The 25,835-nt window shown below is 34.4% G+C and overlaps 1 protein-coding gene across 7 annotated transcripts in view; it reads left to right on the plus strand.

Moving 5' to 3' along the window:
* Gria4 (glutamate ionotropic receptor AMPA type subunit 4) overlaps window positions 1-25,835 on the plus strand; it is a 348,446-nt gene that overhangs the window by 251,119 nt on the left and 71,492 nt on the right. For all 7 annotated transcript variants that reach the window (XM_047515811.1, XM_047515810.1, XM_047515815.1 and 4 more), the window contains exons 6-7: window positions 14,023-14,076; window positions 22,781-22,939. In XM_047515811.1, the coding sequence (XP_047371767.1) occupies window positions 14,023-14,076; window positions 22,781-22,939 (213 nt within the window). The remainder of the gene's footprint in view (window positions 1-14,022; window positions 14,077-22,780; window positions 22,940-25,835) is intronic.

Here is a 25,835-nt window from a genome sequence, read left to right on the forward strand (position 1 = left end):
AGTTGATCCACTTCAGGAAAAGAATAAACGTTAAAAAAAACTTACAATATTTTTCAAATGTTGGATGAAATTATGATTAGTTATTGATAAGAGGCTCTAGTTGTGCTTAAATTAATACTATGAACTGAACTAAAAGTATATCCAGCACAATGGCATACTGCCTGTAGTCCCAGCAATTTGGGAGGCTAAGGTAGGAGGAGGAGATGAGTTTGAAGCCGGCCTCATCAATTAGTGGGCCCTAAGCAACTTAGCAAGACCCTGTCTCAAAATAAAAGATTAAAAAAAAAAAAAGGGACTGGGAATGTATGCCCCTGGGTTCAATCCCTGGTACCAAAAGGGGAAAAAAAAGTACAAGTATCATTTGGGGTAATAGCTTTAGTCATCTCACCTAATTTTCTTAAGTTATTTTGCATCAGTGGTTTTAGAATAGCTTGCAATAGCTTAAACTTGTTAAATCCCATAATCTCTGAGGTGGGACACATAATAAATTGAGCAACAAATAAAGCACTTATGGTAACTTTATAAATAAATGTCATTTTTAGAGTTCTATTCATTTAAGAAAGTAGGTAAATGATGGAAGTCTTTGAAAATATATATATACATATTTCACCAATACATGACAATATATATAAAGGATATCTAATCTCTAGATTAAGACTTCCAATCTATTTTAATGCATTCATATTGGTTCAGTTGAAATATTCACAGAATTGAAAACAGGGAACAATGAGTTAATTTAACTGAAATTGAACAAACTGCTTTTACATCAAAATAAACAGATTATAATGAGAGCCTCCTACATATTATTTTCACACATGTCTATTACTTTTAAATCCTCAATTCCATACTTGCAGAGTTCCTAAGGGTTTCTATCTTATACCTTATCAATTAAACATTAAAGTATCAGACTTCAATGCACATGTTTAACCCAGTAGCAACAACAATGAACTTGACCTTAATTATCTTTTTGGCATCAAAATACATTTCAGCAAAATATCACTTAGGCTAGTGATTGCTCATACATTTCACTCCACTGTGAAAACACCCTAGTGTCCTGCAGTGAGATGTTTGGTTTTCTTGTGTTACTAAACCTCCAACTCTGATATTCTGGAACAGATAAACTGAATTAAGATGTTTTCAAAGCAGAGGTGTTTCACTCTTTGAGAAATGGATAAGTAATTTTCAATTGCTTATTTTTTTTAAAGCACATAGAGTCACTTAATTGTCTTTTTTTCTACTTTTCACTTTAAGTAAGAAAATTTTATCTGAGATCTTGAAAAACCCTGCTTGCTCTAAAAATCAATAATGCCATTTCCAATGAAGCCTTTCTGGTATTGTGTTTGATCATGAAGAAATATATAACTTTATACATGGGATATGTTTTGAAAAGACGTATGATGGAAAACCTCAGGCAGGTGGCCTTTTCTGTATAGTTATTAATTCTACAGATATTTCTTGGGTATCCACTCCTCACATATACATAAATGCAGGTACTATATTCTGCTAAATTACAAACAAAACAGATAATTTTTATGTTCTGGTTATAACTCCTATCTACATAACTAAAGTTTAAACCAAAGCTGTTTACCGAATCCTATTAAAATGTATTCTGTCTTTTAGAAATATAATTCATAGAAAGTGAACAAGAATTTCACACTGCCTCAGGGATCTTGCTACAAATGCCAGTTTTCATGAGTAGATGATTACATAAAAGGCCTTAGATAGGGAACAGGAACTATATCAACCCCAAGACATACCAGGGATGGATAAGGATTCTAAGTATGTGTCAGGAAAAGACAGTAAAGACTGGCCTTATAGTATGAAATGGATATTTAACAAAAGTACAGAGAAAAAAGGACTCTACATTTGGCTCATGGGTATCTCAAACTGCCTCTTTATGACATACCTCAGATTTAATTGGCACCCTTTCAGCAGTATTGCCACTTTCACTGTCTGAGAGGGAAAGTCGGTGTCCTAAGAGATACAATGTGAACCTCAAATAATTGGCAAACCCAGTGACCTCCCCATTCTGTTTACAAATTAATAAAAAATTCCTAAAAGCTATGACTGACCTTTGAGAAGCTTATAGCATAACCAAAGAAAACCAATAATCCTACCTCAGGGGAAGATCAATCAAAAGAAAATTCTTCCCAAACATAAATGTGGCCATTTTTGCATAAGGGTGAAATGTGGGCTTGGCTCCAATTATCTTATTCTAAGCCCAAAGTTATCTACTGTGTCTAGCACCACCTAAGTGAGATCTCAGGTCCCTGGCAGAATCTAGGGCAAATTGTCAAATGCATGACAACCCTGACTGAAAAATAATGGCTGTACATCCAGAGTCTGCATTTACAAATTTTTACAATACTCAAACATTAGGAATTATACCAAATCTGAAACTATGTGTTCCACTCCCACTGCCCAAAAAAGACATTGTTTATTTTTTAAGACAGAGGTTTAAAGTTCCCATATCCCATAGGTGATTGAGGCATTTTAGTTACTGGTTAATGGCGATGAAATCAGTTTTTTTCATACCAAAATCAATTAAAAAAAAAAAACAAAACTCAAACCAAACTTGAGACAAAAAGAAGCACAAAGAGGAAAGGAAAGCTAGCCACAGTTATGAAGAGGAGGAGTCACTCAGGAGCTGTCTAATAATTAGAGATCATGGCTTTGGTCACTCAAGTCATTTATACAGGGATGAGGCAGTAGTGGGCAGAACAACTCTGCTCCACACCTCATAGGCCAAATGTTGTTCCAGGCAAGGTCTGTGGGGTCATACAAAAATACACAAGACCCGGCCCCTGAAAGGAATGCTTGCATTCAAGCAAAAAAAAATGAATGAATCATTACAGACCATCTGATGACTTCAGGAACAGAAATATTATGAAATGTATCAAGAACTCAGGAGATGGGATGACAAGTAAAGTCCTCTGCAATCAGAAATGTTTCACAGAGAAAACAGGTCTTTCAGTTAAAAATGCATTATGTTTTCCCAGGTTCAGAAAAGGGGCCAGGACAGTCCAAGACACAACACACACACACACACACACACACACACACACACAAATGCAAAGGAGAGTTCAAAAGATGGACAATATTCAATATGATAAAAACTGAGTAAAGAGCAAAGGTAGAAATTGAAATGGGACATTATTGAGGAGGAAGTTATAAAGATTAGAGGGAGGAAAAGAGTAGGTCCCTTATATTGCATCAGTTTGTCTTTTCTGATGAAATATATTCTCCAGGACAGAGTCTCTCATTTACCAATATTTTGCCAGTGACTTGGTAAAGGCTAAAAGAAATTGTCAAATAATTGAAAATCTGAATGTGCCTCTCTTGAAAACATGGGCAGGAGATATTGCTTCTGTGTGTTTAAGGCAAGAGTACCCAGTCATATTGGAGCTCCTGAAGGTGAGCTCTCAATTACCTGGAAAACTTTCTTATTCAGACTCTCACCCCACAAAAATGATGGAAAGCATATGTATTCTAGAATTTGTTGTGTAGGCTAAAAAACCCACAAGAGTTTCATTTCCATATATTAAAGTAACAATGAATGAGATGCAGCAGGAACAAATCAGGCACCCAAAGAAATTACTACAGCAAAGAAATCATATCAGCATTTTCCCACACTGCAGCATTGGCAGAGCTGGCTGCTTTTGCTTCATTATAAAATTCCTTTTGCATATCAAGCTTTGCTCAGTCACAATCTGCAACAAAACAAGAAGTTCAAAAGATGTAAAATTATTCGAAGAAGGTGAATTTTACTTCTTCAATCTTACTTTTTGTCTGAATTGTTTTGAATGGGCAGGTCCCATTAGAATCACTGAGTTGATCTCATAGAAAACAGAAACACCTTTGCAGATCTCAGTCAGACTAGTACAAATGGAAATAGAGGGGTTAAAAGCGGGTATGTGATTGCCTCTTAGCAACTGTTGCAATGGTTGTAGCTATACCTTATTTTCTTATAAAGTTTTTTAAATGATAAAAGTAAAGAATATAATTTTTTTCAAGGAAGAAGAAAAGTATGGTTGTTGGAATGCAAATTTTTTTGTCTTGGAAGAATTGGAAATTCTAGAATTAGGTCAGGTTCAACTAAATTTTTTTAGTTACAAGAACACTTTTAAAATAATTTCCACTATTGTTTTGATATGAAGATTCAAAAGTTCAGTCCTTTTAAAAAGATAAAGCAAAATCTGTTTGATAATTTAGAGGTTTAAAATGAATTATTTTCTCTAGCCTTAAATCAGAAGCAGCTGCACCCAAGTATTTAACTATGATTTATGAAAAAAGCATATAATACTCCTTATTACATAGAAAAGAGAAGATAAATTCATAATTCATTTCAGTAGAATTTTACACCCACTTTCTAAATGTTAAAAAGATGATGAGGTTAACAAAAAGGAAGCAAAACATTCAACAGTGCCTTTGAGGACACTGTCCTGAGTCTTGCAAGCATCATAAATATAACTAAACTTTTATAAATCATAGAGTACTTATTCAGTTTTGCAACAAAGCATAATAGCCACCAGTAAATGAAATGATGCATTTTAATCACTTTGATTCAGTCATAAAGGTAATGAAACAAATTCATTTTTAATTCTCTCCTTAAACCACATAACTGAAAACTACTTTTCTACTGATATAGGTTTTCTCCAAGCTTGCACACAATGGGTTCCAAGTTTAAGATTATGAAAGGAAATCAAACTAGTATTGCTTTTACAAAAAAAATAGAAAAATGGAAGAAAGACTAAGATGAACATGAGAAATTTATTTTCTGTTTTTTAAGGTTTTTTTGAGAGTCCTTATATCAAACAATTGTATTTTTCTGAAAATCTAAGCCTAAATTACCTCTATACTTGCCATACATCCTCCCCTTTAAAAGCACAGAACACAAACTGATGTTTCATTTTTATAATGTTGTGCTTATAATTCAATGATATAATAATATAAATATATTGCAGGCAACACAAGAGAAACAAATTTTCTTGTGTCTGCCCACACCACCTTATAATTTTCCTGTCTTATACATGAATGCAACACTCATTCATTTGGTCATTTTTTTTTACACACATTTACCAATACCTTCAAGTTTCCAAGTCTTGTGTATAAGTTTAATCCATCCCATGAAGAAACTCCAGATAGAAAAGAGATGAACACAAATGTGGATAAGTGTAAAAAAACATAAAATAAAATTGTTGAAAGATGAGTTAGAATTCCCCAGGGACATGGGCATTCAAGGCAGATGATGTGCGAGCACAGAGCAACAGAAAACTGCCTGTCCAGGGCAAGCATGTGTGACTGAGCATCAAGTGCAGAGCAATGGGGAGATGGTCAAGGCAAACAAGCAAATGGATAGTGCCAAAGGCTGAAAATGAAAAATTATTTACTAAACTTATTTACTAAACATCTCCTTTGCGAAGAACCATGATATGCACTTAATTTAGGGATTAAGTTTTCATTACTTTGGGTTTTTTGGGGGTTTTTTTGTTTGTTTGTTTGTTTTGTTTTGTTTTGTTTTGTTTTTTTGAGAAATACAACTGATCTGATCTAACCAGATTTTTTTTTTTAGAAAGGAAATTTCTTTTGGCAATTTTAATAATATCATTAGTCAATATAGATAATACAGATAATAGCCTTTAAATTTTGATGACATATAGAAAACACAGGCAAAATACCTATCATGGAGTTTGCTATGTAAATAATACATACCTATACTACATAGATCAACCTGATTTATTAGGGAGAGTCATTTTTTCCTGACTTTTCTTCCCATAGTCATGACTTTTTGTTTGTTCTTTAAAATAATATTAGGGTTAATCATTGTTTTTAAATGTGAATGGTTTACTTTTAAAAATTTATGCTGATTTATCTGCTTCCTCTATGAATTTACCACATAGCAATCTGATTCTCTACTACCTGACTTTTTGAAGAATAGCATTAAGAAGTCCAAATAAATTCAAATGCAAAGAAACTATACTACTGAAATAAAAGGAAGTAGAATAACTTCAGGATCATATGTCATATATTTAATTGATCACATTTTCATCCATTGAATATAATTACACATGCAAATTTTAAAACTTGTGATCAAAAAGTTTATTAGCTGAAATTATTAAAGATTGATGAAGGTACTTTGCCAAAAATTATGGACAGAACTTACTTTAAATATGCTTCAAATGATCTGGTGGAGTTAGCTAAAGTCACAGGGTGAACTGCTTGTGAAAGTTAAGGAAGGAGGTAAGTGAAAGGCATTGCGGGAGGAAGGATGTCCTTAAACCACCTTTCAAAATTTCAACAGAACTGCACACTCTATCTGGCTCTTGAGATTTCAGTGTACATTAACATATTAAAGTCTCTCAAAATTCCTACAGAGAAGAAACCTCTTCAGTCTTATTTAACCAACTGTTCCATACAAAATTGGCAACAGAATACTTTTTTTCATAGCCATCTTTTTACATTTTATTTGCCTGTTATCCAAGAAGATAACAGAGATCTTGAATTAAAATGAGAGAAGAAAGAACATTCAGATGATAATAGTACAAATATGAGGAAGAAAGCAATATAAAATTGAGGGGGTAGAGTAGAAACCTGCTATATTAATAGGAGCCTCCCAGAACTAATGACTCACAGTCCTGTACACCAGAGTCACAGAATCAGACTCTCAGGGTGAGTGGGTCTTGGAAGTCATCCATCCCACAAGCATGTTCACATGCAGCCATGTTTGAACAAATGGGTTTCACCTTGAGTATATTTGATCTTAAAATTCAGCAAATATTTCCTCATAATTATATATTCTTTAGAGGCATATATGACATTTAAAAATAACTTGTATTCTCATTATCAATAGTCTCCTGAGTTTTCTTAATAAGGATAGATGTTTATTCATTGATGATATGTCCAATGAGGGACAACAGCTCAAGAAATGAAATAGTCTTATTATTTTGTGATTAATACAAATTAACCATGTACTTCTGTTTATGGAATTGCCATTTTTCAAAGGGAGCTCCATAAAATGTATTTAACATTGAACTATAGTGTACATGGCTTAACTTTTAGTTGATAAATTTGAATTTGTCACAAATGCATAGAATTATTTGTTGCATTTAGTTGAGTATTAAATTTAGAGTGTATACTAGAACTGGTTTTTTGGGTTTTTTGTTTGTTTGTTTTGTTTTGTTTTGTTTTTTGGTACTAGGGATTGAACTCAGAGGCACCTGACCACTCCCCTATTTTGTATTTTATTTATAGACAGGGTCTCACTGAGTTGCTTAGTGCCTCACCATTGCTGAGGCTGGCTTTGAACTTGCAATCCTCCTATCTCAGCCTCCTAAGACACTGAGATTACAGGCATGCACCACCATTCTCAGCTATTATTTTAAATATACACCTAGTAAAGTATAAGCTATATAAAATTAAATCCTAATTATTTAAACTTTCCAACTAATTAGTTTTCTTAAGTATGATGAAACTGCAAACCTACACTTAGGAATATTAAGGTTCACCTGGTAGTTCTCCATCTGTGTTTCTATCCCCATTTCATACAAAATAGAACAAGGAACATTGTGTATGCATTATACTATTCAAATAAGTAGTATGTTCATACAGGAGAAATTTGCAAGAGACAGAATTGCATCCTTCACTTCATTATGAGAAAGCTAATTTTCCTCATCAACAAGTATGGTATTCATCATATATCAAATGTGATAAAGTATGTCATCCTTCTAAGTATGTTTTATTCATTTTTCTCTCATGAAAAATATATTACCATCGCTCCAAAATTAGTCATTTTTCTGAATGGCTATGGTCTAAAGGGAAAGGATATAGTGAAAGAAATCCAAAAACTATAGTTGAAATACCTGGGCTGGAAACATAGTTTCATCACTTACTGATTTTTTAAAAATATGTTTGTTTATGAAAGCAAAAGTTTACCTCCTTCCACTTATAAGAATTATTTTTATATTACTTCTTACAAAATGTGTCTTTAATTCAAAAAGAGCATGTTTCTAACTAGTTCTTTTAAGTTATTATATGTGCTTCAAATTTATAATCACTTATGCTATAGAATCTTTGATACTCCTTTGAAAATATTTTAAGTCATTAAATTAAAATGCTGTTAAATCAAAATGAAACTCCACTAAGAGATGTTCATAGTTCACATTAATAGAATCATATTATTCAAGCTTTGTGGATGTAGAATTTTAGAACCACTATAATAGGCAGAGAGAAGGGTATACATAGTCTTCATATGCTTTCTGCAGTCGATTGTAGTTACCACGGTGGGATGAATAAGTGTCACACAAAAGCAGGAATTAAACACCTGAGTTTCAGCGCTAGCTTTTCACTCTACAGCTCTAGGACCCTGTGTAGAACATACATCTTGTATGGCCCTCAATTTGCTAATTAATAAAACTGGTAAAGACTGATATAAATTCTATTATGTGAAAAGATACAACTAAAGAATGTGTTGAAACATTTGGATAAAAGTAAAGAAAGAAACAGTAACAAGTGTTTCAAATGGGTATGTAATACAGTATGAGGGGGGAAATCGTGTGTTATCAAAAAATGACACCGAATCTTTCCTATTTAAATATGTAAAAGAATAAATAGTTTTCACTAATTTTAGGTATCCAAATAACAGTGTGGCAGTTTGTGCAACTTAAGTCCTTGGTTATGCATAGAGATTAGGGACTTAAATATAACATAGAGGTGCTATACTTGAGATGAAAGTGTGGCACAGTAAGCCAACGAAAGTAAGCTTTTTTTTTTTTCCACGTTATTGATTCTGTTCCCATATCAGTGAGGTTTTTACTTAGAGAATGGCATAGCTTGATTTCTCCCAGAAGCCAACCTTAAGACAAGGATTTGTGTGTAAACTGTGTGGGAGGTGAAAAATAGACTGGAAGGGGAGTAGAGAAATGTAGTGGATAAAACGTGCACTTATCAAGCAAATTAGCATGTGGGTGACAGAGGTTTAATCCTGTTTAAAATGAGTATAAACCAATTACTGAAGGAAACTGGTGCAGGACCCATAGGTGGGAATCATTTCACTTGTGGGAGGGGGAATGAGTTGGAGGATTTACACAGCAACTCCTGTCAGTCACTGAGAACTCCTGGAGCAGAGGAGGGCATTAATGCACTGCCACTCCTGACCACTTCCCTCCTCCAAGAGCAGAATGGGGTCTAGAGGCCAGAGAACACCCTTGGGCAACAAAACCCAGGTACTGGTTTGGGCAGGTGAGTGTGTATGTATTGAAATGATAAGGTGAGACATCAGTATGGTCTATTATAGTGACTGATGAAGACATGAAGACACATAGGACTTTATGTCTGTGCAATACTGTACTCAAAGAAGGACCTTACCCCAAAATCCTTTACTGGGAGTTAATCACTTAACTTCTGTGAAAGAAAGGTCACTACTTTAAGAAGCAACCAATTCTTTATGTGCAATTCTTGCTCCCTTATTTTTCACACACACAAAAAAGGATTTTTCCTAATTAGAAACTTTCATGATCTTGAACATCTCCAAGTATAGAAGAATATAAAAAATACATGCACGTACACATATGCATGCAGGCATATGCACACACACAGACATATATATCTTTCTCTTAAAATATCAGATGAGAACTCACATTCCTATCTTTTCCCTAAATTCTGGGTACTTAACAGCCTTAGTTCTTGGTATGAGATACTTTATTTTTCCCACCTGATTTACACATCTTACCCCTTAAACTGAAGTTCTGGCATTATTTTTCAAGATTGTTGTTTAACTCTACAACCTGTTTGCTAAAGCACCTTGCCTTACCTTTTTCTTTGATGAAACTCAAGTGAAATCAAAAGTTTTTTTGTTTTGTTTTGTTTTTTTCTGAATTAAAACATTGTGACGCATCTCAGTGACTTGGGAGGCTGAGGCAGGAGGATTGCAAGTTCAAAGCCAACCTCAGCAGCTTAGTGATGCCCTAAACAATTTAGTCAAACCCTGTCTCAAAATAAAAAATAAAAAGAGCTGGAGATGTGGCTCAGAGGCCAAGTGCCCCTGGGTTCAAGGTTCAATTCCCCATATCAAATGAAACATGAAAAATGTGTGTGTGTATGTGTGTGTGTGTGTGTGTGTGTGTGTGTGTGTGTGCGTGTGTAGTGAAGCACTTTGAAAATCAGCATTCAGGGAATATTTGGAAGTTAGGAACTCTATCCAAAGGAGGATTAGTGAGAGAAAGTTCCCATCATTTGCCGGTGTTGTGGCCTGGACACCAGCATATGCATTGTACTGTCTTCTCCATGTCAGTAAATTCTCTGGAACATGATAGCATCTGAGAGAAGAAGTTCCAGCTGACTTATAAGATCACACTAAAAGGAAAAATAAAATCATTCATACTTGAGTGTGCCACTGCATGTCTTTAGCTAGAAGGTATTTCTTGATACAGCAGTCACAGCTTCATAATAATTTCAGGTAATGTACACCACCCCTTATAGAAGGACTCCTGAGTGCTTTATAAACCATTGATCCACAAAGAATTACCATAAAATCTGACTGTGCACGGAAGACCAAACTTTCATTCATCTGTATGTATGTGGCATTTGTATTCTCTTTAACTCACGGTTCATCCATTCGGTCAATATTTATTTAGGGTTTATTCTCTCTTGTTAGGAGTTAGGAGTTGGGGAAGGAGGGGAAGTGCTGGGGAGTGATATTAGTCAAATTATATTTTAATATTGGGTACATGCACAAATATGTAACCACAAATCTTATCAATATGTATAACTATAATACACCAATAAAAAATGTGGAAAGAGAAAAAATCTACCTTGTTCTCCCAAACAAATAATATCACTTTCTTCTTGAAACCCATAGAACTATCCTTACTTTTCCCTGCATTTCTGTTTTTTCTGTTTGGGTCTTATCCCCTTATGAATCATAAACATTCTTGCTACAGTAGTACTGACTAATTTATCCTCCTCCTCCTTGAATCTCCTAGCCCTAAACTCAAACATAGGAGGCACTCCATTGACATTTGTTGAATTCAATGAATTGAAAGATGAAGTCATGAAGGACTTATATTTTTGCATATATTTTTCTCTAACTTTAATTAAAGAAAAAAAAGACATAGAAGTTACTTTCACAAAGACTGATGAAGTCATAATCTGTTAATAAGACAATTACAGTGTGTGTATCTGGTATTTCACTTATTAATATATATAACTGAGTTTAAAACTGAATTATTTGGCCAACACCATTGATGTTTTTAAAGAATTGTTTATTTACTGAACATAAACAATAAAAAGTATTTAAAGGATTCAATTAATTACTAATGTGTTTAATTCTTATGAACATGGGCTCTTTTGAAAGCAGAGATCAACATAATATGGATCCTTACTCATCTATTCTTCAGAATTCTAAACAGACCCTGGATTGTTATTCTTTGTCTAGGTGTATCCTCTGTTTCTGTTTAAAAGAACAGAAGCTTCTTCTGTTTAAAAGATGAAGCGTGTGACGTCTCAGCCAGCCACACTAGTATGAAGGCAGTGCCATTTGATATTCATTCCTTTCATGTCAAACTGTTTCTTTTTTCTACATATAAGAATATAACATCACATACATACAGACATAGAGCTGATCTGCACCCAAAGTTAAGTCACTCAGTTTTATTTGTTTTACTTGAGAACTGCTTTACTTTGGTAAAGATGATAAAAACCATATAAAACCACAGCTACGATATTGTCTATTTTACACAATCTTTTATTATTAATAGTATTATTTAAACAACACTTCATTTGTAGGACACTAGTCTATGAGAGTCATTTGAATTATTTCCCCAAAAAATTTCCACCTAGAGGTAGATGCTTGGCAGAGGGACCAAGATCTGGCTTTAAGTCATGGCCATCCCATTCAATGGTGATGGGTGAATCACCTACTGTTCAAAGACAGTGAGCTCTTCAAACAGTTCATGCAGTACATTTGCTTTCTCTGATGCTGTCTCTAGCCCTTCCAGGCAGGTAAATGAATCTTCGGATCTCTGCTCCCCAATGCTCTCAGCACCCAGAATGTTGTTGCATATCAAGTTCTGAGAAAAATTTTCTGCCATGATTTTTGTCCCTGTCAGTTCCTTGTGGCTTTAATTGATTATACAGTTCTTTGCCGGATAGTGGATTTCTTATGGAGACACCCAGTACCAATTTTCCCCTGGTTCCACATCTTTTAACATTTACCTTAAAGTGGATATTTTGTAAAACTGGCATAAGTTAGTGACTGTAGTTACACAGAGACCGTAAGTTGAGAGTGTCATAAAAAGAAGCAGGGTGGGCATGGGGGCTTAACGAGAGTGCAGAGAAGCCTTAAATAACTATACCAGAAAAAAATTGTAGTTATCAGAAAGAGATTAATAATGCAACAGTACCTGCTAAGGCCGAAGAGCAGAAATCTATGGTAGACTCAGTACTAGAATACGCAGTTTCCTCGCTGAGTACCAATTATCAAGTTTACCCTTCTCCTTTTGCACAAGCTACATCTGAGAATCCTAAACAATAAAATGGCTCTAACCTGCTACACTCATGCTAAGTCACACAGGTTTGGATTACCCAATACAACCCATTAATATGCTTCTTTATTCAACTCTCTTTAAAATTTCTTCTATTTATTGCTTGTCCTTTTCTTGATGGCACATCTGGCGATTAAAAAAAATATAGAACAGCTCTGTAAATTTGCAAATGTAAAGCTGAATTTCAAGAAAATAAAGGAAATTTTCAGTGGCCAGGAGCCAAAGGCAGCTGCTATCAAGGAAGTCACCAGATTGGGTAGCCAATTGGAGATTCAGAGCTCATCCATGAACAGGAGCTTTGGGATGGGTCAAGGCAACAAATGAGATCTTAGACCCCTTATAAAACCAAACTATTGAAGGGTAACAATCCAATAAAGCTGAAGGAGAAAAATAAACACCACCTGTACAGGAAGTCAACTATGTCTTTCCTATGGAGTGGGCTGAGTAAAGTGAAGGAAATATTTTCCCTGAGAATTATCAGAGTCTTTTTCTTCAGTCAGATTGTATTTTGAACACACACACACACACCAATCTAAAATCTGAAAAATTATCACAAAAGTAGCCACAGGTTAGTAATTCTAATACTGAAGTATTTGTTAGAACCAAATTCAGAACACTTTGTGGTGATATTTTAAGGGATTTTGACAGAGAATTTTCCGGAATTGAAGGGCAATCCTCGTAGCAAGTAGAACAAACCCTGAACAATGTAGAGATAAAAATTCAAACTAGTCATAGTGAAAATGTAAAAATTTAAAGTCAACGAGTATTTATGATGCAATTGAAATGAAAAGATAAGCAGAAGTTTCATTTCACCAGTGTTCAATGTTCATGTAGAAAAACTTTTTCCAACATAATTGATGTGTTCTGGTGTTGTAGGGGTTTTCCTTTATTTCCTACACAAGTCATTCAAATACCAAAAAAAAAATCTCTGAGGATTTCAAAATGCTAAAATATTTTGAATGTTTTTCTTTAAAAAATGGAAGCGAATGAAAATCTTGTGTTATTTTTGAGGCCATCAAAGGTTGCAAAGCTACTCATTAGCAACTACATTAGATTTTCTCTTACTGAAGGAATTTTCAGTTTTATAGACAATAAGAGTTTTTTAACCTCCAAAGGAAAAACAATATATAAAGTAAATCTAAATTCTTTGGCTCAAAATTATTTTTAAGTTTCTGTGTTAGTGTATTCTCTTTAGAAATAAATGCAAATTGTTGGTTCTTAGCTTTGTCATTCTCTTTAAGGAAATTAAACTACTTTCTGAAACAAAGTATAATAAAATAATTGGTTAGTTACAAATGAAACAAAAATGAATAAATGAAAGTGATGTTTGGTTTTACTTTAACCACTTACAATTAGCGTGGCTTATAAAATCTTCTAATTAAAATATATAACTTTTATAAGGAAAACTACATTATTTTCCCCATCTTAATTCCACATGAAATTATGCTACAATAGTTTATTTTATTTCCTTATATCTCCACAGATTGTGAGTGTTGGAAAGCATGTTAAAGGCTACCATTATATCATTGCAAATTTGGTAAGAACTCTTTTTTTCTACTTTTCATATGAATCACTCAAGCATTCAAAACTATCTTAACCATGCCTCAAAATAATGCTACAATAAATGGTCAAACAACATGGTATGCTACGTTTATCTAACTCAGACTATTTTATTACAATCATCACTTTTCTATTGTAGACGTCAATATATCTTTATGCAGATGAACTTGGTATCTTGCCAAAGAGACCTTTAAAATTAACTGTAGTGTTTATCACTTGTCAAGTTAAATTCTGGTTTGTCTATCTAATGATAAATGCTACTCTATGGATATAGATTGCCAATACTTGGGTATTCATGAATCATCTAAACTAATAACTTATGTTCTGCAATTTAAGAAAAATACAATCATTATGTAAGCAAATCTTTTGAATGGGAGTAATACATTTTTTTAAACTACATCAAATTTTCACATATTATGCAGAGATGGCTAATGAACAGGATACATGCACATTAGTGAAATCCTTAGAGGGCTAAGACAAGGTCTTGTAGATCTGTTGACAAGGCCCACTACATACTTCTTTTTTTAAAATATTTTTTTAGTTGAAGATGGACATAATACCTTTATCTTATTTTTTCATTTTTATGGGATGCTGAGGATCGAACCCAGTGCCTCATATATGCCTGGCAAGCGCTTCTACCACTGAGCCACAACCCCAGCCCCCACTACATACTTCTTGTTAGCCCTCCAGTGTGTAGGGGGGTTGGAGTGTGTGTGTGCAGAGTTTGGCTCTGGAGGTTTATTTTCTCTTCCTTTAATAAGGTACCACCTGCCCTAAGGGCTTGATCCTCCTTTCTCAATCTACCCCCATGACACATTTCTTTGGCAAGTATCTTTTGAGTGAAGCAGGAAAGAAGATATAAGATGCAAAAGAGATTCAGCTGTGTCCCTTGTTTGATGTAGTAAGTGGAACAACACATGTTAAGATAGAAATTTTTAATCTTTAGTGAACAGAATTTCAGTGTGGAGCTGAGATAATGAAATGCAGCAATAGATTATGAATCATTATTGTATTGCATTTCCTGAATAAACTATAATTTTGCAACCTAATGGATTATTATATAAATACTGGGAAATTTTGACTTGTCTTTTCCATTACTTTTAATAATCCAATAGACATGTTTTGTTATTTTTATAAAGATACAAATCTTAAAGCAAATATATTCTGTCATTAATCACTATAAAAGATCCTATGATTATGGGATATCTGTATTCACAGTGACATTATATAATGAGATTATAATTAATTACTTTACTGCAAATAGAGGGGTCTGACATTTATTCTTTCCAAACAACAGAATGCAGGGAGAAAAAAAAAATCAATGTTATAAAGTATCATTTCAGAAATGAGTTGCTGACATTGACAACTAAAATAAATAAACCAGCACAAAATGGAAAGAATTAATATTTATAGCACTCTAATGGATAACATAACCTGTCATAAACAGCCCTAGTAGATGGCAGCATATTTAAGCTATCTAAAATACCAAAATATGAAGCAGAAAAACACTTTTGCTTGTGGTAGGAATAGAACCATCACTTTCACTAAAAATAAGTTTTTGTCATATACAGTTGATATCTTTGTATCATATGATTAGGCCACTGACATAACATATCAGTATAATATAGTGTACTAATATGAATTCTGTTGATATTCATCTATCCCCAAAGGACTATTACTTACAAGACCAGAGTGATTTTTATTTCATTGGGTCAATCATTAACTATTTCTTGAGAGTTATGTGGGTAATAGTTCAAATGTGAAGCCAATCAAGAATCAAAATGAAAAGCTACATTAACATTACACTTAATGTTGAAAGATTAAATGATTTTCCTGGATCAGAAAAGAAGATAAGGATATATTTTTTCACCACTTCTATTGAACATCATAACAAAGATCCTAACAAGGTCAATGAAATGAGAAAATAAATAAAAGGCATCCAGATTAAAGAGGAACAAGATTTTGTTTTTAAAAATTTTAAGAAATCAAAACATTATTGTAAAACTAATAAACAAGTTTAGAAAGGTTGCAGGATACAAGGTCAATAGTCAAAAATCTATTGTATGTCTACATAATAGCAGCATTCTGAAATAAATGAAGAAAATAATTTCTTTTATAATTTACAATTATAGTTTATAATTAATGGAATTCTGCTAATTAATCAACTCTTCAAGACAGATATAATAGTGTAAGAAATGATTTTTGAAAGAGCAATTCTTACTGGTTGCCAATGGCAATAAATATTCCAGAAGATTTAAAATATTCTTCTGAAATATTTTAACAAATATTTTAGATACAATGTTTCAAACCAAAGCAGAAAGTATAAATTTCAACCTATATTTACCAAAAAGGAAAGAATGAAACAACCATTCCTTATTCACACAAGTTAAACCCCCTGGAGAAATTGGGTTTAAATCTGAGTACCCTTTAGAATCTTTGAAAGTGACACTTCTTAAAGCCAAGAAACAAAGTAAGAAAGGTCACAGGAATAATGACTTCCTTATGGTTGTTAAATTCTTTGGCTGAAATAAAGAAGGCAGGTTTCAAGTATTTTTCAGTTTCCTTATAAGTAAGGATGCAAATAGATTGGGAATTCTATTTAGCATCATCTTAGTCTGCCTTGTGAGTTGAACTTGTCTTCTTCAATTAACTATCATCCAGCTCACGCATTATTCTGTCCTGACAAAAAAGGAAATAGGTTTTGGTGCACAATGATCTCCCTAGCCTTTGCAACTATCAGCAGTGTGTTGGCTTCTCATTTCTAGCCAGATTAAAAGAAGTGATAATCCCTTCTCATATTACTCAGGCCCTAGCTCCAAGAAGCTCCACTGGAGTTGACATCTTCTGACTGACATGAGCTATGCTGACAGTCAAAGAAAGGAGCACAACCCTCCCTGATTCTTGAACTTTCTCTATGATGATCATTACCACTGTCATTAACAGTTGCACATTAAGAATAAGTAAAACAAAGAATGGGAAACTGCTAGAATCTCTCTTTTTTCTGCGTCCTGTGTATGATTTGTATGTGGGCACATTTTTTTTATTTCAACACACCAACCATCTAGAGGCACTAGAAAAAAACATTATTTTTTTCAATAGACTGTGTTCTCTTCTAGACATTTCCAGGAGATTTAGAAGTAGGAATATGTTATCTGTCAGTTCATTATTCTGTTTTTTCAGAGGTTGAAGTAAGAAAATTGATTTCCTAGTTGGGCCCGAGTTTCTCTTTTCCAGTTCTTCTTTCACTGTTCTGTCAGTTATTTTTTAAACACAGGCATGACTGTATCATTTCCTTGCTTAAATTTTTTCATTGACCCCAGGCTGCAAATATAGTAAATGACATCAGACCCTTTATGATATGCTGTCCTGTGGACTTTGAGCCCCACCTGCTAATACTTCTCTCACCTCTCCACGGGACTTGCATTTCTCTAAAATGACATACTGTTTAACTCTGAGTCATTGCCCCAGTTTTTACTATCTTCTACCAGAGTAAGCATTCTAAAGTGAAGCATTGCTCTACTTACATTCTTTCAGATCAACTCTTTGTATGACTTAATGCAAATAGCCCCTTAAGATTTTTATCCCCCTTACCAGGTATGGTGGTGCATGCCTATAATCACAGTGAATGGAGAGAGGCTGAGGCAAGAGGAACACAAGTTTGAAGTCAACCTCGGCAATTTTGCAAAATCCCATCTCAAAATAAAAAGGGTTGGGAGTGTAACAGTGTTAAAGCACCTATATTAGTCAGGATTCTCTAGAAGAACAGAATCAACAGGAAATATGATTATAAAAAGGGAATTTATTAGATTGGTTTACACAACCAGAAACTGGATAGTCCACAGTAGCCATCTGCAGGTTGGAGAACTGGAGGGACCAGTAGCTGCATAGTCCAAAAGGTGGAAGCCACAGAACAAGAGGGATCAACAGTGCTACCCTAGTCCAAGACCAAAGGCTTCTGGAGACTCACTGGCAGAGTCCGCTTTGGAAGAGTGAAGAATCGAGTTCTGTATCTTCAGACGAAGCAGCAATCAACAACCCATTCTGGACAGTCGAGCTTGCATCTGCTGTTTCCTTGTTCTTCCAACTTTTATTCCATCTAAGTTACCATCCTGTTGGGTGGTGCTGCCCACGCTTAGGGAGGGTCTCCACTTCAGTTCACTATCCCACATTCTAGTCACTCCTAGACACACGCTCATCGACACACGCGGAAACCTCTTTATCATTGTTATCTCTTCATACAATTAAGTTGACAATTCAGATTAACCATTACGGCACCCCTAGGTTCAATCCCCAGTACCACAAAAAAAATAAAATAAAATTATCCCTACTCAACCCAGAACCCACCCCACGTGTCTGTTCTCTGAATCAAAATAACTCCCAGACATCTAAGCCTGCTTTTATTTTAGAAACTTTAGCTTGGCCACTGTCTCCACCTCAAAACATTTGTCCCACCCAATCTTAATTAATGGTCACAGTCACTTCCTTCAGAAAGTCCTTACGTACCCACTCCAATAACCCCTTTTCTGGGTTCAGTATCACCCTGTGCGTTAATAGTATGTCATCAATTTGGTGAAGGCCTCTTTCTTACTCATCAAAACCTCCTTTGAAGCAAATACTGTCCAACAGCCTGTAGCACAGCTGCAAATAAGGCATTAGCACCCTACAGACCCATTAAGGGCAGAAACAATATCTGTGAAACGGGTCTTTTTCCTCCCTCTTTATCTGTTCAACTTCTGCTTTTCCTCTATTACCCAGCTATGGTCATTGTGTTTGTTTTGTTACTATAATTGTTTTAATTAGTCCTTAAAAATAGATGTGTTTATTTTATAGACTGGAAAATGAGGGTCAGTGTAATTTACCCAATATCACACAGATCATTAAATCTCAAAGACAAATTTGAAGCTCTGGACTGTCTGTTTGCACTGATTAAATAAATCCACTAATGAATAAATAATATATGAGTTATTTAAACTCCTGGGGAAATGCCACAAAGTGACCATTCATTTAAGCATCTCCCACATCACCCTGAGGGGGATCTAGCCTTGAACATTGCTCTGTATTGATATTCACTCCTCCTTCACAGTTAGAAATTTCAGTGTGGCCATCAACAGCAATAAGGAGATCTTGACATTTGTTCCGCCTGCAAGGCAAAGTCAGAATCTTGGTATCACTCGAATTTTTAATTTTTTAAAAATATATTCAGTTCACATCTAGGAAAATGCCTGGTTGTCACAAAGAAATATAAATCATAACATGTTTAGGGTATAAAATTAAAGACTAACCGAATCTATTCTTCACCTATCCCTTACCACATCACGTATATGTGTATACACACACACACACATACACACACCTGCCACGTGTGCAATGTACCATTCATGTCTCACTTAGAAAGCAAAAAGAGCAGAGTGACTTGTCTGCATTTAGGTGCATGGTTGATTTTAGAATGAGGATTAGAAACAGTATCCCAAATTCCCAGTCTACTGTATTCTAGTGCAGTGACTCCAGTTAAGATTTTACCAACTTGGCAATATTATTTGACATTTTTCTTTCTGTTTCCTATGTTTCAACTTTTCTGCACTGAGCAGGTCTCACCCCACCATTGATATGTACATCTAAAGCACACTTTAAGCCCATTCCTTCAGACTAATTTTCAAAAGATAAAGAGAGATAATTCTCCCCCTTCTGTTGGATGTTCCTTCTGCAAATTGCAGTAGAACTCTCTTGATATGATTTAGTCAACCTGTGAACCTGAAATGCAGAGAAGCAGAAAATTTGTATGAATTAGATAAAACTTAAAGAAAGAGCATTTAGTAAACATCCGTGATGTGATTGAACCTACATGCTTACATGGTCAGCGGGATAACTGATGCTTATAATTTTAAACATTTCCTGCCAGAGAATGTGTGAACTGCAAATGGAAATTAAAAGAAAACCCAAGATGGGAATTAATCTGTAAAGGTCATTAACCATTGTGAAATATAAGTAACATAGTAGCCAGTTTCAACAAGTAGAGGGCCTTTCTTTTGATCACCCTACCCTAAGGGGCATTATTTGCTTGGACACTGATTTTTCCCTAACTGTAGAGTATACACACTGATTTCCCCCTAACTGCAGAGTACACACACTGATTTCCCCCTAACTGCAGAGAGTATATGATTTTATTAAATTGTTGCCACAGAATTTTTAGTTCTACAATAGTATATGGATAAAAACTGAAACTAAATGGCCCCTAAGTAACTGTTTCCAAGGAAACTGCTTTTCACTCTAGATCCTATCCATTTTCCATATAAAATTTTAAGAAAATATATGAAAGAGGAAATATTGCCTGTACTCAAACAGACATAACTAAAATTAACTAAACCACCCACCATTCATTCAAAGCATAAGTAAAATGAGTTTATCATGATGTGGTAATTTCTTCCTTATCTTCAGTGTAGCCACAGGATGGAATCAGAGAAATGTAGACTGTTGTTTATTAGGCAGACTTTACATCAGATGCTTTTTCTGAAGGCTGTAGCTTTGCCTGAGTATCTTGCAGCTGGGGATAATGCTATGAAAGGCTTGGCAGACCTTCCATTTCAGCCATGGCTGAAAGAAAAAAATAATGTCATCAATTAGCAACTAATGCAATGGTTGAATTACTGTGGCTTTTAGAAAATATTGAAATTATTTGCCTGCCTGTGGGTCTGCCCTATACTCTTGTAAAAGCAAACAAATGTTCGACTGACATTTTAGTAGCTAGAGATTGATGGGCAGTGTTTTTCCCATTTCCAAAACATAGATTTGCTTTCTGGTATCTACTTTATTTCTCAATGAAATGAGAATGTTACTGATTATCTGTCAAAGTAGCTGGCACATAAAAGGCATGAAATAAATATTTGTTGAATGGGTGAATTAATAATTGCTATCAATTACTGAATTCAAATCAGATGTGCTAGATACTTTCAAGTTATCATTCTCACTTTGCATGTAGGAAACCTAGGTTAGAAGGTAATAGATGTGGGATTCAAAGGCTGGGTTTTTTTTTTTTTTATGATATCATCTTGCCTCTCTCAGGGCTTGGATAATTAATAATATTAAAACACATCTTTGTGCACAGGAACATAAGAATGGGCACAACAGCACATGCCTATAATCCCAGCAACTTGGGAGGCTGATGCAGGAGAATCACAAGTTCAAAACCAGCCTCATCAACCTAGCAAGGCTCTAAGTAACTTAGCAAGACTGTCTCAAAAAGTTAAAAGTGTTGGGGATATAACTTAGTGGTTAAATACTGGAAGGAAGGAAGGAAAGAAGGAAGAAAGGAAGGAACTAAAAAGTCAATGTTTCATTGGATTAGACAAAGGGGAATGAAGGGAAGGGAGGAGGATATGGGAACAGGAAAGACAGAATGAATCGGACGGACATAACTTTCCTATGTTCATACATGAATACATGTCCAGTGTAATTCCACATCATGTACAACCATAAGAATGGGAACTCACACTCCATGTATGTATGATATGTCAAAATATAAGCTACTGTCATGCGTATCTAAAAAGAACAAATAAAAAAGGTAGCTATGATTTCAGTGGATCATTCTCCTATCGAGAACACCCAGGTTGTTTCTAGGTCTTAGCCATTACAAATAATCCTGTGATAAATTTCCATGTATATATATATATTTTGAAATCATTTACAAAACACTAAAAGAAAGCAAAACAGAAAGCAATGACAGATGCTGCAAGCCAGTGTATGTGTATGCACATGTGCATATGTGTATGTGTGTGGTTCACTTTCCCTGAGCTAATAACATCTTTGGCTTTATCAATTTACTTCCTTAATATGTATTTTTCCTCTGCTTGCTTTGAGTGCATATTTTTGTAATACACTTTAAATTTTTAATGGAGAAAAGAGTCTAGGTGTGAAAGGAAGGAAGGAAGGAAGAGAAGGAAGATGGGAAGGCGAGAAAACAGATACACGGATAACAGAGAACAACTGATCATCAATAGAAAATTAATAACTTTATAGAATTTTTGAAACCCAGGTTACTACTTCTATGCCAAAAAAGATGACACCCCTTTCCCTCCAAGCTTCTTCATTCCACCCAGTTGAAATTGTCTTTTTCCAACAACATGGGAATCCATGAATGGCCTTGCTTGCTCTCCTCTTTTGCAGTAATGTATTCCAGGACTCTGGGTACTGTAGTAATTAATGTAATCAAAGTCTTTATGTTCTCTGATTCAAATTACCAGCTTTCTCTGCTTTAAGACCAAACACCCTTAAAATGACCTCACCCATCAGCAACTCAGAATGTCATTGTACATTGATATTGCCTTCATATGATACACTTTTGCACATATTTGTATCAGAGGACTTTTATGTCCTCAACAGGAGACTTTAGGATTCTATTATAATTGTCTCCTATATCCTCATGCATTCATAGAGGCATTCAGAGGCATTCAAGAAATACTTGTGTTGAGCTAAACTGAAAATATTTATATCCTCTTTCCATGTATTGGATTTCAAGTGACAGATTTAATGGCTAAAGTGACATAATTTGATACCTGACATCTAGTCATTGCTCTATTGGAAATTGGTTAAAATATACATCAGTCATTAATTTGTGCTACTATTAACAAGTTGAAAATGTATCATAATGAAGTAAAATTAACAACTTTTCCTATTGGTTTTTATAGGGATTCAAGGACATTTCACTTGAGAGGTTTATACATGGTGGAGCCAATGTGACAGGATTCCAGTTGGTAGATTTTAATACACCTATGGTAACCAAATTAATGGATCGCTGGAAGAAGCTAGATCAGAGAGAGTATCCAGGATCTGAGACTCCCCCAAAGGTAGGTACTTTTTCATTTTTATTTCATGTACTGTTAGAATTTTTTAATTTATGATAGAAAGTTCATTATGCAGTTCCTCCAACATTTTGTCAGACATGGCATGGCTCAGGAAAGCAACTCTTTGCATTACACTGTACTGCCAAGCATAATTTCTAAATTTCTGTATTTAAGAGTAGAGTTGTTAGAATCAATTCAAGCAGTTTACTATTATTATAACTTTATATATGAACATCCAATTTATTTATAAATTACTATTTAAATATTCCTAATGTGAATGGCCATTATTAACTTTTCTACCTTGATAAAAACTATATTCGCAAACTGATTTATAAAATGTAGATAAATTGGGAAACTGGAGGAAATGCAAAATGTAGAACTTTTGCAAAATTTTTCTTTAAAGTTAACGGTAAAAGTCATATTCTTCAGTTTTTTTTCTGACAAACACTGCATGAGTATGTTGTTAATATTTTCAAAGAAAGCTGGCAAATGTCTGGTAATAAGTACATTTTTTCTCATCTAAAAAGACAGGTGACTTTCTAAGACATCATTAAATAATGGTATAATATTTCAACTCCAATTTTGTGAGCTCCCCATAATAAGACATCATCACCATCAATATTTATTAATCTCTCAAAAACAGTGTTTTCCAGTAGAGATTTAAAATATAATTTGATAATTCAAACACAGAAAGACTAAGATCTAAGGACAGAGAGTCGTCACAGTTATTCCTTTTCTTAATTATAAAATTTTTCATACTGCCACTGTCAGCGTCCCCTCTGCCATATTGGAATCTGGATGGCTAAGCTATAAAATCGTGGAATTTCAAAACAATGCATTTGTTGGGTATTCACTCTGCCAAGCACTGCATTCCTACTTTTCTGATCTTGCAGATTAATACATGCAAGAAGTTATATGGAAATCTTAACTTACTGTCCTCAGGTTGAGGACCAAATTCATGAAATACCATCATAGAATCATTTTAACGTCTCCTGTTTGACAATCTCCAGCCACACTCATCTGGGCCACAGCTTTGTTCATGGTATTTGTTTTTGGTGATTCTACTTCATTGACATCTGTTTAGATTTAAACCAATTTTGCAATGTTTTCATAAAGTTTTTATGATACAATATAATAGATATCATATATACATGTATATAAATATATATAAGTTTTCATCACTCTTGACATGATTCTAGACATTCAGAAGTCATTTTATAAATATATACAGTCAATTTTCAGTATTTATGATAGTTATATAAAGTCTCTACAAATAATGAATCCACAAATATTAAGCATTGCACTCAGAACAATATAGGGTTACCTTCTGTGAGCCACATCCTTTCATCAACCAGTCAATGCATAACCTTGGTTTATGTGTTTCTATTTAAAGAAACATTTAATATGTTGTTGACTCATTAGCATTGCACTAAAGGCCAGCAGTTCTATAACTTGTACCTTAATGAACCTTGTTTAACATGCATATTTTCTCTATAAGCACTTCACAGCCCTCTTGCACTTAGAAACACTAGCAGCACTCAACACTATGCTTTGTGGCCATTTTAAACAGTAAAATTATCAGTGAAAAGCACAAAATTGGCAAAAACAGCACCAAATAGACCACAGAAAGGCTATTTGCTTCCAATATGTGAGCAGAAACAAAAAAAGAGAGTATTTTCTTTTCATCCACAACTGGGAATTTGCAATGTTTGGTGACTTCAGTTTTTCACTGCTCCATACTTTTCCACAAATAAACACAAAGGTGTTACTAGTATTGATTTGGAAATCACAAATAAATATTAGCAAGTAGACAAGTTTAAAAACACTGAATATATATATATATACAGATATACATATACAAATATATGCGTGTATATATATATGTGTGTACACATATATATATATATACTTTAAAAAAATCTTCTGGAATAAAGATCTTCCATCAATGCAGGCTAAACAATTCCAATTTCATGTCCTTCTGGTCTTTTTCCAATGCTCCAAATACAACTGCCCCTAGACTTGTCTCATTCAGTACTTGGATTCCACTTCCACAATCCTACACTTTCATTTCCACCTGTTCACATCCAACCATCTTCCAAAGTTTTGTCTCAAATTCCACTTACTTTTTGAAACTTTTTCTTATTTCTCTAGTAAATATCCATTTCTTCCTTCTTTGTACCCTCCATAATATTTGAGTGTGTAATCTTCACCAAGGATTTAACATATTTCTTTGCATACTTATTGTTTTACAACTATTAACTTATTTGAGGCAGTAACCATCTATCACTCTCCTTCGTAATCCTTATGATTCCTAGCCAGTGTTTCAGTACATTTTTCTTAGAGTGTTCAGATATGATACAAAATTTCATCCTGAAAATAACCATGGCAGATAGTTGTCATTATCTTGTCTTATTTAACTCCTCTGATTTATATTCCATAACTGAAAAATGCGCTTCACATTTTCATCCATCTATAAGTAGCAGAATTAGAATTCATCTCAGTTCTTTCTTTTCAAAGCCCATATTCTTAAATATATGTTTAAGAAGGATTTTCTAGGTGCCGTCTAGAAGTTGTGTGCCCATAATTGTGATTTCCTGGGTTGTAACACAATAAGACACATGGAAAAGGACTACATCCCTTGGAAAGGAAAAACTAATTTAAACTACAGTTTCTGTCCGTCTACCAGTTCTGTGACCTGTCAAATTCCAGGCTTTTGCTGCTCTGACTGTCTCCTTTGCTGTGCTCCACTCTGTGTGATGCCCATTCCTTTTTCTAGTGCACTTGTTTCACAAAAATGCATGAACTTTTAAAACCACAGCAAGTGCATTTGCTTTTTGATGTTATCTCTTCTCAGTTTCTTCCTGCCTACTGAAAGAGCCAACAATGTTTTTCTTTTTTT

The sequence above is a fragment of the Sciurus carolinensis genome, chromosome 11, assembly GCF_902686445.1.
Source record: "Sciurus carolinensis chromosome 11, mSciCar1.2, whole genome shotgun sequence".
In the NCBI taxonomy this organism is placed as follows: domain Eukaryota; kingdom Metazoa; phylum Chordata; class Mammalia; order Rodentia; family Sciuridae; genus Sciurus; species Sciurus carolinensis.